At 39.4% G+C, this 15,326-nt stretch overlaps 4 protein-coding genes across 7 annotated transcripts; 2 read left to right on the top strand and 2 right to left on the bottom strand.

Annotated features, from left to right (window-relative positions):
- The first annotated feature begins 155 nt into the window (after positions 1-155).
- Positions 156-2,284, top strand: LOC105695598 (GTP-binding protein 128up). Its single transcript, XM_012417307.2, has 8 exons — positions 156-392; positions 469-634; positions 709-839; positions 925-1,164; positions 1,313-1,481; positions 1,563-1,692; positions 1,788-1,910; positions 2,010-2,284. The coding sequence occupies exons 1-8, from the start codon at positions 351-353 to the stop codon at positions 2,110-2,112; spliced, it is 1,104 nt and encodes a 367-aa protein (XP_012272730.1). The 5' UTR covers positions 156-350; the 3' UTR covers positions 2,113-2,284.
- A 22-nt stretch (positions 2,285-2,306) lies between these two features.
- Positions 2,307-5,641, bottom strand: LOC105695594 (centrosomal protein of 131 kDa). Of its 2 annotated transcripts, none has more exons than XM_012417302.2 (10): positions 4,816-5,641; positions 4,650-4,746; positions 4,439-4,547; positions 3,938-4,379; positions 3,614-3,831; positions 3,337-3,496; positions 3,000-3,256; positions 2,761-2,932; positions 2,530-2,693; positions 2,307-2,461 (listed from the first exon to the last, which is right to left on the bottom strand). In XM_012417302.2, the coding sequence occupies exons 1-10, from the start codon at positions 5,242-5,244 to the stop codon at positions 2,323-2,325; spliced, it is 2,187 nt and encodes a 728-aa protein (XP_012272725.1). In that variant the 5' UTR covers positions 5,245-5,641; the 3' UTR covers positions 2,307-2,322. The 2 variants fall into 2 exon arrangements, with proteins under 2 accessions (XP_012272725.1, XP_023290362.1); XM_023434594.1 differs by having other exon boundaries at positions 4,439-4,544.
- A 600-nt stretch (positions 5,642-6,241) lies between these two features.
- On the top strand, positions 6,242-11,975 carry LOC105695727 (eukaryotic translation initiation factor 5A). 3 transcript variants are annotated; one of them, XM_012417576.2, is made up of 4 exons: positions 6,242-6,321; positions 7,284-7,576; positions 7,754-7,888; positions 8,007-11,975. In XM_012417576.2, the coding sequence occupies exons 2-4, from the start codon at positions 7,301-7,303 to the stop codon at positions 8,076-8,078; spliced, it is 483 nt and encodes a 160-aa protein (XP_012272999.1). In that variant the 5' UTR covers positions 6,242-6,321; positions 7,284-7,300; the 3' UTR covers positions 8,079-11,975. The 3 variants fall into 3 exon arrangements, with proteins under 3 accessions (XP_012272999.1, XP_012272997.1, XP_012272998.1); XM_012417574.2 differs by having other exon boundaries at positions 6,297-6,422; XM_012417575.2 differs by lacking the exon at positions 6,242-6,321 and adding an exon at positions 6,541-6,819.
- A 584-nt stretch (positions 11,976-12,559) lies between these two features.
- Positions 12,560-15,167, bottom strand: LOC105695726 (F-actin-capping protein subunit beta). The gene is made up of 4 exons (XM_012417573.2): positions 14,949-15,167; positions 14,424-14,635; positions 13,881-14,253; positions 12,560-13,795 (listed from the first exon to the last, which is right to left on the bottom strand). Exons 1-4 carry the CDS (start codon positions 14,949-14,951, stop codon positions 13,562-13,564), a joined length of 822 nt encoding a protein of 273 aa, XP_012272996.1. The 5' UTR covers positions 14,952-15,167; the 3' UTR covers positions 12,560-13,561.
- Positions 15,168-15,326: the final 159 nt, after the last annotated feature.

Below are 15,326 nucleotides of genomic sequence, written 5' to 3'. Positions count from 1 at the left end.
TTACGACCGACATTTAAATCTGAGACGGCGTCGAGCGACAGAGCCAATGAGAGATTCCGATTAGCTGCAGAGAAACTGCGGAATGGAGGAATTTCCGTTGTACGTTCTCAGTAGCCAATCAAAACCTTTTAGTAGTTCCGTCGTACGATGTCGTCGGAAGAATGAAATATCGGCCGCATGACACGGTTGCAAGCAGCCGCAGAGAATCGTGCGATTACAGAACGTGGAGTACACGTGCTTCTTTTAAATACTCATAATAATGTTGTGTGCGACGTAAAGTTGAAAAAGATTTCGAATTTCTACACGGGACTTCTTGATTTTCGAAACCGTAGTGCCGACTAACCTTCACGATGAGTACCATTCTGGAGAAAATTGCTTCCATTGAGGCCGAGGTAACCTAGAAGCCTAACAATATTGACGTAAGATATAAAAGAATTGATGGCTAGATTAAATTTCCAAAACTCGTAGATGTCTCGGACTCAAAAAAATAAAGTCACTTCCGGTCATTTGGGTCTACTAAAAGCGAGGTTGGCCAAACTTAGACAGGAATTAATTACTCCGAAAGGTGGTGGCAAAGGGGGAGAGCAAGGCTTTGAAGTAGCAAAGACTGGAGATGCTCGTATTGGCTTTGTCGGTATGTTATATGCTATATCGTTATGTCATGAACCTCTGGAAAGGTTATTAATTTTAATGGTGCGAATACTATAGGTTTCCCTTCGGTTGGAAAGTCTACATTATTAAGTACCCTGGCTGGTGTTTATTCCGAGGTTGCTGCATACGAATTCACAACCCTTACTACTGTACCTGGTTGTATTAAATATAAAGGTGCCAAGATTCAAGTTAGTATCGTATACAATTTATCATTATTTAAAAACAATCTATATGAATCTGTTACTTTGTAAGCAATTACTGTTTTACTAATAGTTGTTGGATCTGCCTGGAATCATCGAGGGAGCCAAAGATGGCAAAGGTCGAGGTCGTCAAGTAATAGCTGTCGCACGCACGTGTAGTTTAATCTTTATAGTTTTGGATGTTCTGAAACCGTTAGGACACAAAAGTCTTATTGAACACGAACTTGAAGGATTTGGACTTCGACTCAACAAACAACCACCTAATATCACCTTCAGAAAGAAAGATAAAGGTGGTATCAACTTACAAACGATGGTAAGTGTCCCTGAAACTTACAGGCAAATTTTCGCGAGAAACAATGAGAACGCAAATGTAAATCGAAGTTGCGAGTTCACTGTACATGTCTCCTAAACCAGTTAGGCCTTCAACAGAAAGAGTTTAAGGAAATTGCATTGTTTGTCAGTGCGCACAATCTGAGCTTGATTTAGACACGGTGAAATCCATTCTGTCGGAGTACAAAATTCACAATGCTGACATCACTCTCCGGTACGATGCCACCTCTGATGATCTTATCGATGTTATCGAAGGAAATAGGATTTACATACCCTGCATTTATCTCCTAAATAAAATAGGTGATTTAACGTATTTTAGTTATTTGGTACTTTCATCCCCTTAATTAGCCGGTGTTCATAAATATTTTTATTTTTGCCCAGATCAAATAAGTATAGAGGAACTGGACATTATTTATAAAATACCTCACTGTGTACCGATTTCTGCTCATCATAAGTGGAACTTCGATGATCTTTTAGAAAAGATGTGGGAATATTTGCAGTTAGTCAGAATGTACGTATAAAAATTAATTTGGAGCACATCTCTTTTACTCAGATTTAAGGAATAATTAAGTGAAATTATATATTTACATCCTGCATTATTTTTAGCTATACAAAACCAAAAGGTCAACTGCCTGACTATAGTTCACCCGTTGTGTTAAACATCGACAAAAGAACCGTGGAAGATTTCTGTAATAAACTTCATCGGTCGATTGCAAAGGAATTCAAGTAGTGAGTACAATGATAGCTAATGTCTACTCATAAACCTTCAGAATAAACAAGTAATTTAAATATTATACGCACACATCTAAAATAATACTCTTTCCTTAGCGCTCTTGTTTGGGGGTCGTCGGTAAAGCATCAACCTCAGAAAGTCGGGAAAGATCACGTGTTAGCCGATGAAGATGTTGTACAAATTGTGAAAAAAGTGTGATTTTACTATAAATATCAATACGGTAAAGTGATATCTAAGAATGTAATACAGTTTGTGTTTCTTAATAAGAAAAAAATTACTGAGATTACGAAAGCAATAATATTATGTGCTACATCGTTCTTTACAGACGTTTATATTTTACATTTTATAAATAGGATTGATTCTAGCATTACGTACAGCATTTTGATTTTTAATCCAAAATGTTTCTTTTTACAACGACTTTAATATATACTCTTTTCGTTGTTGATCCAACAAATTTTCTAAATGTTCGCATTTTCTTTTCGTATCACTGGCTTCTGCACTGATATTCCTAATTACCAAGTCTTTCTGAGTTATGATAAGTTTTATCCTGAAAATGAAAGAGGGAATAATATAATCCATATATCATAAATAAATAATGACATTACAGATAATTACCGGCTGTACAATTGAGCCATCAACGTGTCTCGATTAGTATTGCTTTCTGTTAGTTCACGATATAACGAAGCAATTTTGTCTTCGAGTTTTCTTTTTTCACATTCAATTTCCGCACGCACGATTTTTTTGGCATTGTCTCTCTCGCTAATCAACTTAATAATCGTCTGAAAAACAGAAATTCGATGAAAACCAATTGTACACATTAAATGATTCCAGTCATAATTAAAGTACCTCCTTTCCCGAGTTGAGCTCTGAAATGCATTGCCTCAACTTATCTTCAGTCTTCTCAAGTTGATGTTCGGCATTATTAAGCCTTTCCTGAGTTGTTGTAATTTTTGACTTTAACGATTGCTCGTTCTCCTTCGCATCGTGCAGTTCAGTCTCGTAATTCTCCTTTAGGATCCTATAAAAATATTATTTACAATTAAGACAGACAGGATAATATTATGAAATATAAAAAAAAATGATACCTCAGTTTTTTATCCGCAGCCTGTTGAAGACTGATCTTCATGTCGCGAGTTTCTTTTTCCAGACGTTCAATAGCAAGCTCTATTTGCCTGTCTCGTTCCTTGTTGCATTCATTTTTAATTCTAATTTCAGACTGCTCCAATTTAACATTGTGCTGTCTTCGAAAATGTTCCATTTGACTTTCATATTCCGCTTTCAAAGATTCCTGAAGAATTTTTTTGTCATTTTGATACTGCCTAGTTAATATGTTTATTTTTTCCTGGAAACAGAAACAGAAATGTTACACGATTCAACTAAAAATTCTATAATTAGTAATCGAGTTATATATCTTAATCGTACTTGATATTGCAATCGAATATGCTGTAGAGCAGCATCCCTTTCGGAATCTCTTCGAGTTTGTTCATGAGAAAACGCTTTCTTTTCTTGTTGCAACTCATCGATTAATTTATTCTTCTGTACTCGGAACTGAGAGTCCTGTTCATCCAACTTTTCTTGGTACCTAAGAAGTTTATAATGAAATTAATCGAAATTATAAAATTATTGCTTCGGAGAATTAAGACTCGTTGAACGCAGTCTCTGATAAGAATAGAAAGTTCAGTTCGAAATGCCGTAATACCTGGCGTGCAATAAATCTTTTTCACTAGCTAACATTTTTTCATGTCCAGCTGTCAATTCCAACCGTAGTTGCTCCAATTGTTGATTGGAACGTCGAATGCATCTCAATTCAACGTCCTGCAATTCCTGTGCATGAGCGCTTCGAATTTCTTGAATTTCTTGCTGGTGTTGTTCCACCATGCTACGTAATTCGGGTTCCAAACCCTTCACAGTCATCTCCTAAAATTTAAGATGTGTTTTACTTTATTTTAAATTAAATGAATAGAATTAATAAAAATTCTTAGGTATCAATGTTTTACCAATAATTTTTTAACAAAAAGTACACCTTAATCTTAGATGTTTTGGCCTCCAACCATCGCTCTCGACGAATTTTTTCAGACGCCGCACATATGTCCTTTGCTCTCTGTATTTCGACGGCATGCCTTTCCGCTGTAACTTTTGATTCTCTTTGATATTTCGCTTCCATCTCTTTTATACGCTCCGCCAAGGCAGTGCATCTCTCCGAAAGGTCCTTCTTTTCCGAAATCAATTTTTCTATGAATTTCTGATGCCTCTTTATTATACTTTGATATTTGGATTTCTGGGCTTCCAATTGAGATGCCTGCTCTTTTCTTTGAGATTCTAATTTCTCACAAGCTGACTGCCTTTCGGTTTTCAATTCGGTTTTTAGAACCGTTATGGTTGCCTCTCGCTCTTCGAGTTGTAATCGCGTGGTTGCTAAATCTTCTTGCAAGGTACTCGAGACATAAGTTCTTGTTATGTCATTTCTGTTGAAAAAAAAAAAAAAAATCATGGTCTTGCTCCAATTGCGTTATTTATTGCTTACCTATTGCAGTTTGAACAGTTGTAACATTGATTGCTGCTAAATAAATCCTGAATCACATTCTTAGGCTGAACTTCATATCTGTTTATGTGACATCCAATTAAATGTCCTGCTGAAATAATAATAGAAGGCTGGATAAAGAACATTCTTTAAATATTCTTTAAATAATTTTTTTCTATGAATTTAATATCTATAAACTATCGAATACGTTTACCATCCTGTTCTAATGTTCCCAAAAATGACATTATGTCATCATATGTAGAACCGGTTGAATTGCACGCCTTTTTTGAAAACTCCCTTTCGGGTTCCACCTATTAAATCGATACATAATGGTTTATAAAATATTGCCTGACAAAATATTCCTCAAATGTTTAATGTACCTGATTTGGGTATTTCTCTTGTAAGACAACGTTCTCGCTGGAATGCTTTGTACAGATTTCTGATTCTGTATTTTTTATACCAGAAACCTTATCATTCATATCTTGCTCTAAATCGCCAATCATATTACATAACTGTTCAAAGGAACAAGTGTTTGGTTCTATTACACTTTGATTGCAGTCACCATTGGTTTGGAGAGACTCGACGTCATCTCCGATGTCTTCGATTATCACATCCATACTCGGTGTAGGAGTATTACCACTCGTAGAATCCATTTCTGTACTCTCTTTGTATTCAACATTGCAAGAATCGGAAGACAAATTTTCAGTCCTCCTCTCTTGACAGTTTTCTACTTTTTCAAGACCCTTCTCGCCATTGCATTTTTTTATCGGTGGTTTAGATGACGTTCTTGGATGAACGATATTAATCATTCTATATCAAGTAATATATAAACTGCAACTCAATACCACTTAATTCTGGAACTAAGAACTAATAGAAGTAGAAAAATTATTAATTACTGTCTTTTTACTTCTTTGACAGATGAATGTAATTTTGTTTACACCGGTTGACCTTTTAGTTGCCATCGTTACTACCAATGAATTTAGACATAACTAGAATATTTCTATCATTGATAATAAAGAATTTATAGTTTAGATGGGAACACTTTCCAATCTTAGTTCGAATTCCACAATATAGTGGCGCTAGAAGGAAGTAACGTATTCGGATGGAAGTGGTACCCAACTCATCTCTGCCGGTACTACATTGTAGCACTTCCATTCTTTTTTTTTAAATAAAGTTCTAAGATCTCCGTACATTTATCGTTACTATACTCTCTGCTATCTTCTATCCATACCTGAAAGATATAGGAACGTAAGTCATGCATAAAAAATCTGATATTCTAACATAAATAGAAGAAAATTGTCCAGTTTCGTTAACCGGATATAAACTTGCCACGTTCTTGGTAATTACTCCGCGCCCTCTGTAAATATTAGATGGAATTGAATCTCAACATTAGTAATCTATCTACCATGAAATATCTATTGACATTCTCCGAACCGTTGTTTTCAGTAAATAATTAAGAGCGACACAGAATAATTTCGCCAGTAACATAATAGCGGAACATAGGTCGCGGTTCCGCACCGCATCCGATGGCAACATTCGTGGCCGATTCCGCAATCGAAGCCGCGGGGTATTCAAACGGCCGAGAGTCACCGACAGTGACCGGCAGTCATCGGCGTCGCGGGAGGTGAATGCACCTTATTTATCGAGCCCGATAGAGTACCGCGGTTGATGGAACCGTGACTTAAGTTCTTGCTCATAAAAAGTTGAGGAACGCTTTCACGGAAGTCCCGTTTCGCGTGCGAGAGAGCTCTTTCTCTGTCCCTCTCTCTTTCTCTCTCGATCGCGACACTCGGTCCGTGTTTCCACTTTGGTAGACCCCTCTTTCGATTACCGCGTTGCGCATGCGCAGCGCGACCTTCTGGTTAGAGTATCCATTTTGATCACATGTGAGTATCCCGAGCTGCTCCCGATTTCGAGAGAAACTAATGGTGCTAATCGGCTGAACGCGCCGGAGAAGCTTGATAATCGAAGAGCGAGTGACCGGCTGGTTCGTATTCCCGGCAAGCCGCCTCCCGGATTTCGGTAAAACTCCGGAAAACCGGCGAGGGCCGCGCCGATGACAACGCGCCGCTGCCAATGTGGCTGGCACTCTTTCGCGCCATCTTCGACCGTATTTAGCGGTTAAATACGCGTCCGGGGTGCGCCGAACCCTAGAGAACTCGCTTAATTCCCACCGGTCGGCCCAGAGGTTAATCGCCGCTTCTATCGTCTCGCCACGCGCTCGAGAACTATTCTTGGTTAACCCTCGCCCGCTCGCGCATTCCCACGATTCCGTGATCGAGTTACAGCCCGGCCGCTGCATTCGGACGCATTCGGACACTTTGCACCGCGTTCGTACCACGCAACACCGGGAGGGAACTTCTGAGAGGTTAGGATCCGTTTAGGTGAGCTTGCACCCCTTTCCGAAGCTCCGACTGCCGTACAGGAGCCGCTCTCCGTTATCGCCACATGGCCGCTGACTCGTTTCGCGTGTCGCTTCCACTGCACTTGGAGTGTCGATGCCGATAGATCTCAATTTCTAATGGTTTTTAAGACCGTCGAGCAAGTCTTGCGAGGAAACTGCTTCGACATGCCATTGCCTAGAAGGCACTTTTTAAAACTCCACGTGAGTCGTGGATCCTGCCGTACTCCGAGTCACCTTGACCAGACTTCCGACTACTTAGATCGATTAGATAGCTTCTAGGATTTTGTCGTGTCTCGTTAGGTTCGCGTTCGTATCGTCTTCAAGATTCATAGACTCGTAGTAGGTGCGCTAGATGTAATTCATTTGGTACAGCGGTTGTTTGAATAATATTAGTTTTATCGTTCATTGGTTGCGGGATACTAATAATTTGTATTTTGTTCCCAGACCTCCCTAAATCTATCATGGCAGACATCGAGGATACTCACTTTGAGACTGGAGACTCGGGAGCCTCCGTGACGTATCCTATGCAATGTTCTGCCTTGCGCAAGAACGGTTTCGTCATGTTAAAGTCTAGACCCTGCAAGATCGTGGAAATGTCCACTTCTAAAACTGGTAAACACGGTCATGCTAAGGTCCATCTTGTGGGCATTGATATTTTTACCTCAAAGAAATATGAAGATATCTGTCCTTCAACACATAACATGGACGTACCTTTCGTTAAGCGGGAGGATTACCAGGTAAGACAGTGTCTGTTGTTGCATTAACAATTGATTGAATAATCCTTGAAGTAATTAATTGAATCAACAAACGTTAGACTTTTTTTTATTATAAGAGTTTGAATTGCACAATAAAAGTCATTAGTCTGGAATGCAGTTTAAAGATGGCTCGATTTAATACCATTTTTTTCCTGACAGTTAACAGACATATCCGACGACGGCTATCTATGTCTGATGGCTGACAACGGGGACTTGCGCGAGGATCTTAAGATCCCCGAAGGAGAATTAGGTGCTCAATTACGAGCTGATTTTGATGCTGGAAAAGAGTTACTCGTAAGTATGAAACGACATTTAACTGCTCAATTGGAAATATTTTGTTCATTTCATTTAAGAATCGTGTCTTAATAATCCAAAGGTATACTTTATTCACAAATACACAAACATGTTTTAGTGTACCGTACTGAAAGCCTGCGGCGAGGAAGTTGTAATCGCCATCAAAACCAACACTGCCCTCGACAAATAATTGTGTTCAGTTACAACCGTACAGAACCTCAATATTATACCCGCTTGGCCGATCGACACCTTATCATTGGTAAAGGATGAGTCTACAGTTCCATCTAGAAAACCAGCAGCCGAGCAACGGCGAGAAACAACTTTTTATCCAAGTAACACCTTACAATTATTAAAAAAAAAAAAAAACAAAAAACAAAAAACAAAAACAAAACATATGCTAAACTTTTTACGCAATGTAAGTAAAGGAGAGCTGGGATAACGCAATTCGCGTCCCGGTTTTAGACACACACTACGTTGTTTGTTATGCAAAAAAGATACGGCGACGACTTTTCATCAAAGGGTTGATTGAAAAATAAAAATTAAAAAGCCTTCACGTATTGTCAATTTTTTTTTGGATTTCGGGACGTTTGCTATTTAAAAAGAGAAAAAAGTTAAACTGGAGGGAAATTGTTGGGCTGTCCCTACGGCTCGACAGTTCAAGCAATTCAATGTTGAAACACTGTGGCAAAGGGTTACCATTCTTGCCAGTAAAAATTAAAATTAGATACAGACTGCGGCGAATCACTTTTCATTCAAACGTTACAAAGAGTGTAAAGAGTACGAGAACATTTATAGTATTACAGCGTTTTCGTTTCGATCGAGTAGAACTATCTGTGAAGTGGTATATGTCGGATACGTTTATTACGTAAAGTTTTGCGAATACCTTGTTTGCATTTAAGAACGATACTGGATCTTTCTAAAAAGATATGCCATGTCGAGTATACACTACCGGTATCGCTAAAACTTAACGTGGAGCTGTCTCGTAGTCAAGAAATCAAAATACCACGTGGATTTCTGCAAACCGTACACTAGAGTCCTGTGGACGGGGAATAAAGTCTGAAAATGAAAGGAAATATTTCAGGAGAAAAGAAACGAGGTCTACTGTCAGAGGTCTGGGATAACGGTTTACTATCGTAGTAATGAGAACTCTTTCCGAAGGGAATTACAGTGTCACCGTATCCGGGCGGTGTTGTACTAGTTTTCTAAAAGGATCTTTTTGAACGGTAACTGTGTCGTGACCCAGGCACTAAAATTTCTAATCGGAGATTTAATCATAAATGCGGTCGTTTGGTAGTTCACCAGGTAACAATGAAGGTGCGGCATATAAAGAAAAGATATGAGCATTGGCTCGAGGCTTGCAAGAACGGGTCACAGGGACGTGTACAGAAAATATATATGACGAAAGAAGTTCCGAGTACTTACCTGATGTAGAAGCCTTCTCCGAAAAATCAAACAGGATAATAATTCTATTTAAGTTGATTTCACCCGAAGAAGTAGAGCCCTGCGTAAGGCCTTCGACCAAAGCACGATGAGAACGCCTGAGATTCTCAGAACACAAATCACTGAACTCTGATGCTTGCTTTCTCGTGGCGAGACCCTGCGTGGAACGTTTCCTCGAATTTATGTCAAAGTATCGTTTAAAACAACGTTTGTTACTCTTCGCGGTTGACTTTCCGTTGATACAAAAATGATCGATACACTACACCGGAGTCTGGATGTCATCCAAAATCGCGTCGTGTATCGATTGCTTCGCTATCTCTCAGCCACGAGAAAGCAGATCGGTGCGGTGAAATTTTTATAAACCAATTGTTTCCCATATTGTTTTGGCTTAGCGAGTTCGACTTAGTTGTCCACCGTAAGACAAGCTCTCTTTTGATTTTCCTTCTTTCTTTGCCATTCGACACCTTTTGAGTGTTCCTCTGCCTTCGATTACATGTATCGGAGCTTAAACAACAAAAAACTGTTCCGGAAGGTATGGTCTGAAACATTAGGGATAAAGTATATGATAAGGAAACTGAATAAAAATATAAATATACGAGTGTAGCCAGAGCTTTCACAGGAAGGTATCTCGGTGGATGTCGTTATACGAGAAATTAACCTAAACGTGCCAGACGTTTACAAAATTCCTAAAAATCGGAACCAAACGCAACATTGTAAAGTAAAATAAATCCATGTCCTCGACCCTCCACTATTTCCAGACGTCTGCTCCAGTGTTCGCCAACTTTGTAACCTGGAGAAATTTTATTCCATCTTTGGACCCAAAAACTGTCGAGATGAGACAAGTTTTGACAATTTATCGAGTACTTTTTCTATCAAACCACCTTGCATGGTGCCTTCCTATGTAGCATTACTCGACAAACCACTCAGTTTCTTGGGTCGTTCTCAAATTACTTTTTAGCTTCTCGGATACCTTCCTGGGAAATTTTGGTAAAAAAAATTATATATATATATATATATATAGTTAACAAACCTAAACATACCTATTATAATCTAAGTAAACGAAATACCTAATATTAATACGAAATAAATCATCGTCTGTACTACACGTGTGCTATGTTGGACCAGGTTCATATACTTTAAATGTGCTTTGTTATTAACTATGGAAATACAGAAAAAAGAAAGGAAGGAAAAAAGGGTGAGAATTCGAAGCGCGTTAGATTTCTAAGCAACGCGAAAGAGATAGAGAGGCTCGACTCAGGTTGGGGGTGACGAGTCGGTGGATTGTTTCGAACCATGCCATTTCTTTTATCCTTTACTTCATTTTTATTTGCTCCGGGCGTCTTCTAAATGCATTGACACCGACAGAAGAAAACTACTGTATAGCCAAAGGGCGAGAATCTAATGTATTTTTTCCGATGGATCATGTCGAAGTTACCGGATAAAGGGATCTGCGTCTTGCTAAGAATCAACCGTCGATTAAATATCATTGAACAGATTACGCGAACAGCCTTGTATGTAATTACATTGCACTATTCCAGGGTGTACAACAAAGTATATGTATGTGGAAATGAAATTGTACCCTTCGAGATGTTGCTTTCGAGGTTATGGTTTGCGTTTTGCTTGTTATTCCTGTTAACCATGAATCGACCGTCTCGTTGTGCGCTGTAAATTGCGGAGATTCGGATGTATAATCCTAGTCGGTCATTGTAAACCCTAAAGATTCCTGACAGTGAAGAATTCAACTATTGTCTGGTGGTACGAGACCAGTTAACCGTACCACTCTTTCCATCGTGTGAGGGAGTTTCTTTTGCGCAACGAACCAACTTATAACAGATCGCATTTATTACCTTTGCATAATGTTTCTCGTGTAGTTTTACATAAGTTTGTTTACAAGCACAATACGTGAAATTTGTGTACCGAGATGTCAGGGGACTCGGCCTAGCGCGAAGCGATAAGCAACTTGGCATCGTATTAACCAAAGTATAAGTACCGGACTGGTCTTCCGTTGTCGATTAACACGCAGTTACGTTATCCTACGTTACAATATTGACGTTTCAGGCAGTACGTTCCAACTATCGAACGGTATGGGCAACGCTCCGAAGAGCCTTCGAGTCTCTACGTCGAATGGTAATAGTGCATCGACTGTGTGTGACAGCAACCTAAAATGTGTACAAAGTGGTTTCGTGTACGAGGCTCGAAGAAAGAACAAGGCGAATGGCAACTCCATTTGACAACGTCTCCGTTTAATGGTATAGTTAAGAACAAAACTCTCCATGTGCGTATCGTTCGCGACGACCTTGAAAACTGGGGTCTGCTCTGCGAACCCTTCGGGGCACAGCAGACGAGCCCTCCTAGGGACTCCGGGGAAAGAGGTCGCGAGACAACTTAAATCATTATGCATTTTCTTTGCAACGAGCGCAGGCTTCGCCTCGACGGAGGAGCACGACCCGATCGGTTCCCCTGGAGCCAGTGAGGAATTGTTAAAAAGAGCCGAAGGGACTAATAGCTAAGTGGAGACAGACCTCCCAAAGGGAGGAACCGGTAATCGCTAACTCGTTAACGAATTGACTAATAATTAATTACACTTTCCACTATTGTATACATCCTTAAAAAAGCTCTTTAAAAATAATAAATTATGCTACCTTCTCTTTCTTTCTCTTTCTCTCTTTCTCTGTCTCTCACTCTCTTTTTAATAATAAAGTTTTGATAACAAGTAATGATTGCGTATGATTAGTATAGTAATATTTATATGTAATAAAACTTGAAACGTTATAAAAGTGATCGTTCAATTAAGAGATTTCCAAAACGACGGAGCCTGTGAGGGAGATGCAGGTCTCGAGTAATTGAGATGTATCAGTTGGTTGCTCGTTATATAAATAATGATGTAGATGGATTACGGTAATACTTTTTAAAAGAAATACAGAGTTGGTTGGAATGAAAGAAATACATTGAACGATCAGGAAATCGTAGTTTCGTTTTGGAAGCCTCTTAATGTTGCAAAGCTTTTGGTCGCACAGGGTACGTAGCGATGCCAATATTTGCTCAACAGAAGGTAAATTGACGTAAACGTATTTCTCATAAATCTTAACGGTCAAATCGTTCCCGCGTAAAGTTCCAGCCAAGGATCGAACTAAATTCTTTAAGCGATGAAATGCAATTTCGAAGACTTAACCTTCGATCTGTCATTATCGTAGATTCGGTTGCTTGACAGTTTCGTTTTGAGTTCACTGGTACGCAGCACAAAAATTCTATTCGATCAAAGAGTACGTATTGTGTAGTACAGATTTCAGATTTTACAAATCAGATCGGTCCAGAGTCTATTCCGAATTGTTTCTCCATTTAGTTTGGATAGTCTCTTAATCGTATCGCTATACATTTAGTCGCACGGACAACGGACGATGTCAATGTATGCCCAGAGTGTCAATTGACATTAACATTTTTCTCTTCGGTATTAAGGTGATGTGAAGATTTCAACAATAAAGTAATGTTTTTATCGTACATTCTTGGAAACAAAAACTACAATCTTGCACTAATACCGAACTTCCGTTGGCTTCACATTACCTTAATGCCCAAGTCGTTTCCCCATATTTTCTGCGGTTAAGGATAAAATAAATCTCCACACAATAGCGTACATGTCCATAGAATTTTAACGAAAAATATTTTAACACACGAGAAGCACTTGGTTGGCCGATCAGACTCTGCGAGCTCACTGACACACATCGGACACTCGTGCGAACACGTGTTAATAATAAACTAGTAAATGCATAAGCGAGGAACCAGGATTCGAAGAGCCTGGCAGGAGTGCGAAACATTCAGGAGAAAACTGTAAGATAATAGGCACCGAGGCTTCTTATGGAGCTTCTCAAGAGGATGATTCGCAACCGGATATCCTTTCCATCTATGGACCTCCAACTAGATCCATCACTCCGCGGACCACCGTTAGACCAGAAGTGTTGGCAATTGCAACGTGAGACTCCATAACAAATTGTCATTTATTCGTAGAAATACATTGGCTGCTGTGGGCAGTCCTAATAACGAAGGTGAACTCGGCGTCCTCTTTAGCAGCCCCGTAACAAATTCCCTGCATTTACTCTCACCTAGATATTAACAAAGTATATCAACTTAGTGTGTACATCGCGCTTCGGTTGCTCACTGCCTCTCTTTCTATCTCTTGCTTTCCTTTTTGTTTTCCTAATCACAATCATAATCGAAGCTCTCAGGTGTTTCTTGAGATCAATTGTTTGCGTTTCGCCTCTGAAGTGCAGCGGCTAAATCCTGCCTAAGGGCGGCTTGTTGTCTCTGATCCGCCAAAGACTGGACTGATCTCAGACCGTTAACAATATCTTTTGTTTTACCAAAATAGATCTCGTTTAGTGTATTTCGTATCTTATTTTCCATGTCTTCCACCATGCGTCCAATGTTTGCGATGTGCGGAGAAGTTTCACTGACAGGTTGATCTTGCTCAACCTGGAAAAAAAATAGTTACTGTTAGAAAATATTAAATACTTTTTGCATCGGAATAGATCGGATTAGATTTGAGCCGAATAAGTACCTGTCTAGTAAGACTTCCCCCTAAGTTCATAGTTCCCGAACCATGCTTATTTGTTTGAAGCCACAACATTGCCGTAGAAGTAAGTTTATAATGTGCATTTCTTCCGTTGGGTTTTCCTTGCACCTCGACGACGTGTATCGAGTCCCAGCATCCCTTAATTTTTTTAGATCCATCTCCAGCTTTTTTAATCAATATCACTCCTGCAAATCCATGATCCAGGTCCCATAAGTAAACCGACGATACACCTCCTTCAAAGTAAAGCTCACGGTATTGGTCAAATGCATGATTGGCATCTATCTCTAACTTTCTGAGCCTTTCCGATGGCATCGATCCATCTTCTAAAGGAGGATCGTATGTATTACTCCATGGCGACCTATCGTCGATAAAAATATGGATTTTATACATAGTGCTTACAATTCAGATATTACCCATAACAAGCAAATGTTGAAAATACTTTATTTGCAAATAAAATTTTAACCCGTTGGATTTTTTGGGATTTCGTTGTAATCCTTTAATTTGTATGATTTACATTGGAGCACTGACCTGTAGGAATCTCCGTCTCTATTGTAATCACAAAGAAGGTAATCCCTGCCTGATTCCTTATCCTTTGCTATCTTCAAAGGCTGATCAACGGAAGACAATAAGTCTTCGCATAAAGAGGGTACCAGATCAATGAGGTCACTCAGGTTCTTTTCGATCTGCTGTGGAGGGAGTCTCCTCATCAGATCTAGCGCGCAGTCCATTTGTTGTTCCGTCTGAAACAATGTAGTCTAATCAGCAGATTTTACGAAATCTCCTTGACACCTTTTCTGTCAACTTCACATGGAACTCGTAAATTCTCCAATTTCTCTGTTCAGTGCTGGTTCATGTAAAGCGCCATTTTGACATTTGAGATCTTCCAGGTTAGGTTAGGAAACGCGTTTTCACGAGTCATTTAATAAATGAAATAAAAGAAAAGACAGATCCCTCGAAGAATGTATGAGAAACGTTTAAGTCGAAAACTGAAGATCCAACTGGATTTTCTAGCAAAATAATTCCTTACAAGAGACAAGAAGAACAGTGACTCACCATCGTATAATCGCTGGCTCGTTTCGATCTTATCAACGCGCAAAAGAACGTTAAAAATAATACGTCAACAATGTTAAGTAAAGGGAACTATAGTGGTCACAGAGTTACAAGGAATTGTTGACCGTTTCACTAGCATTCGGCAAAAAAAATGTAACATTTAAAGGGTGTGTCAAAGCGAACTGTGGTTGGCCGACATAGTGCGTTCCTAAATGCACATAGGCCGCCATTTGCATTTTGACGTGTCGATGAACCTGTGCGTCTTGACCGATGAGAGCGAATGCACTCTAGATTGTTATTTTTTAATTATAAATTGAAGGCGTAGAAAGGTTCATGATACGACAGAGAATACAAGAGAGTTCCTTGACCATGGCGCTTCGA

The sequence above is a fragment of the Orussus abietinus genome, unplaced genomic scaffold, assembly GCF_000612105.2.
Source record: "Orussus abietinus isolate OABI.00-Male unplaced genomic scaffold, Oabi_2.0 scaffold4, whole genome shotgun sequence".
NCBI lineage: Eukaryota > Metazoa > Arthropoda > Insecta > Hymenoptera > Orussidae > Orussus > Orussus abietinus.
Note: the sequence above shows the minus strand (reverse complement) of the source record. Positions and strands in the feature narration are given on the sequence as shown.

Bases quoted from the DNA above. Each gene is read 5' to 3' on its own strand.
- LOC105695598 (XM_012417307.2), top strand. From the start codon at position 351: ATGAGTACCATTCTGGAGAAAATTGCTTCCATTGAGGCCGAG. The intron at 393-468 runs GTAACCTAGAAG...CAAAACTCGTAG, and splicing joins TTGCTTCCATTGAGGCCGAG to ATGTCTCGGACTCAAAAAAA. The intron at 635-708 runs GTATGTTATATG...CGAATACTATAG, and splicing joins TGCTCGTATTGGCTTTGTCG to GTTTCCCTTCGGTTGGAAAG.
- LOC105695727 (XM_012417576.2), top strand. From the start codon at position 7,301: ATGGCAGACATCGAGGATACTCACTTTGAGACTGGAGACTCGGGAGCC. The intron at 7,577-7,753 runs GTAAGACAGTGT...TTTTCCTGACAG, and splicing joins TTAAGCGGGAGGATTACCAG to TTAACAGACATATCCGACGA. The intron at 7,889-8,006 runs GTAAGTATGAAA...AACATGTTTTAG, and splicing joins ATGCTGGAAAAGAGTTACTC to TGTACCGTACTGAAAGCCTG.
- LOC105695726 (XM_012417573.2), bottom strand. The intron at 14,254-14,423 runs GTCAGTGCTCCA...TATCGACGATAG, and splicing joins AGAGACGGAGATTCCTACAG to GTCGCCATGGAGTAATACAT. The intron at 13,796-13,880 runs GTACTTATTCGG...TTTTTTTTCCAG, and splicing joins GGGGAAGTCTTACTAGACAG to GTTGAGCAAGATCAACCTGT.
- LOC105695594 (XM_012417302.2), bottom strand. From the start codon at position 5,244: ATGATTAATATCGTTCATCCAAGAACGTCATCTAAACCACCGATAAAA. The intron at 4,380-4,438 runs GTAAGCAATAAA...TTTTTTCAACAG, and splicing joins AACTGTTCAAACTGCAATAG to AAATGACATAACAAGAACTT. The intron at 3,257-3,336 runs GTACGATTAAGA...TTCTGTTTCCAG, and splicing joins ATATTCGATTGCAATATCAA to GAAAAAATAAACATATTAAC.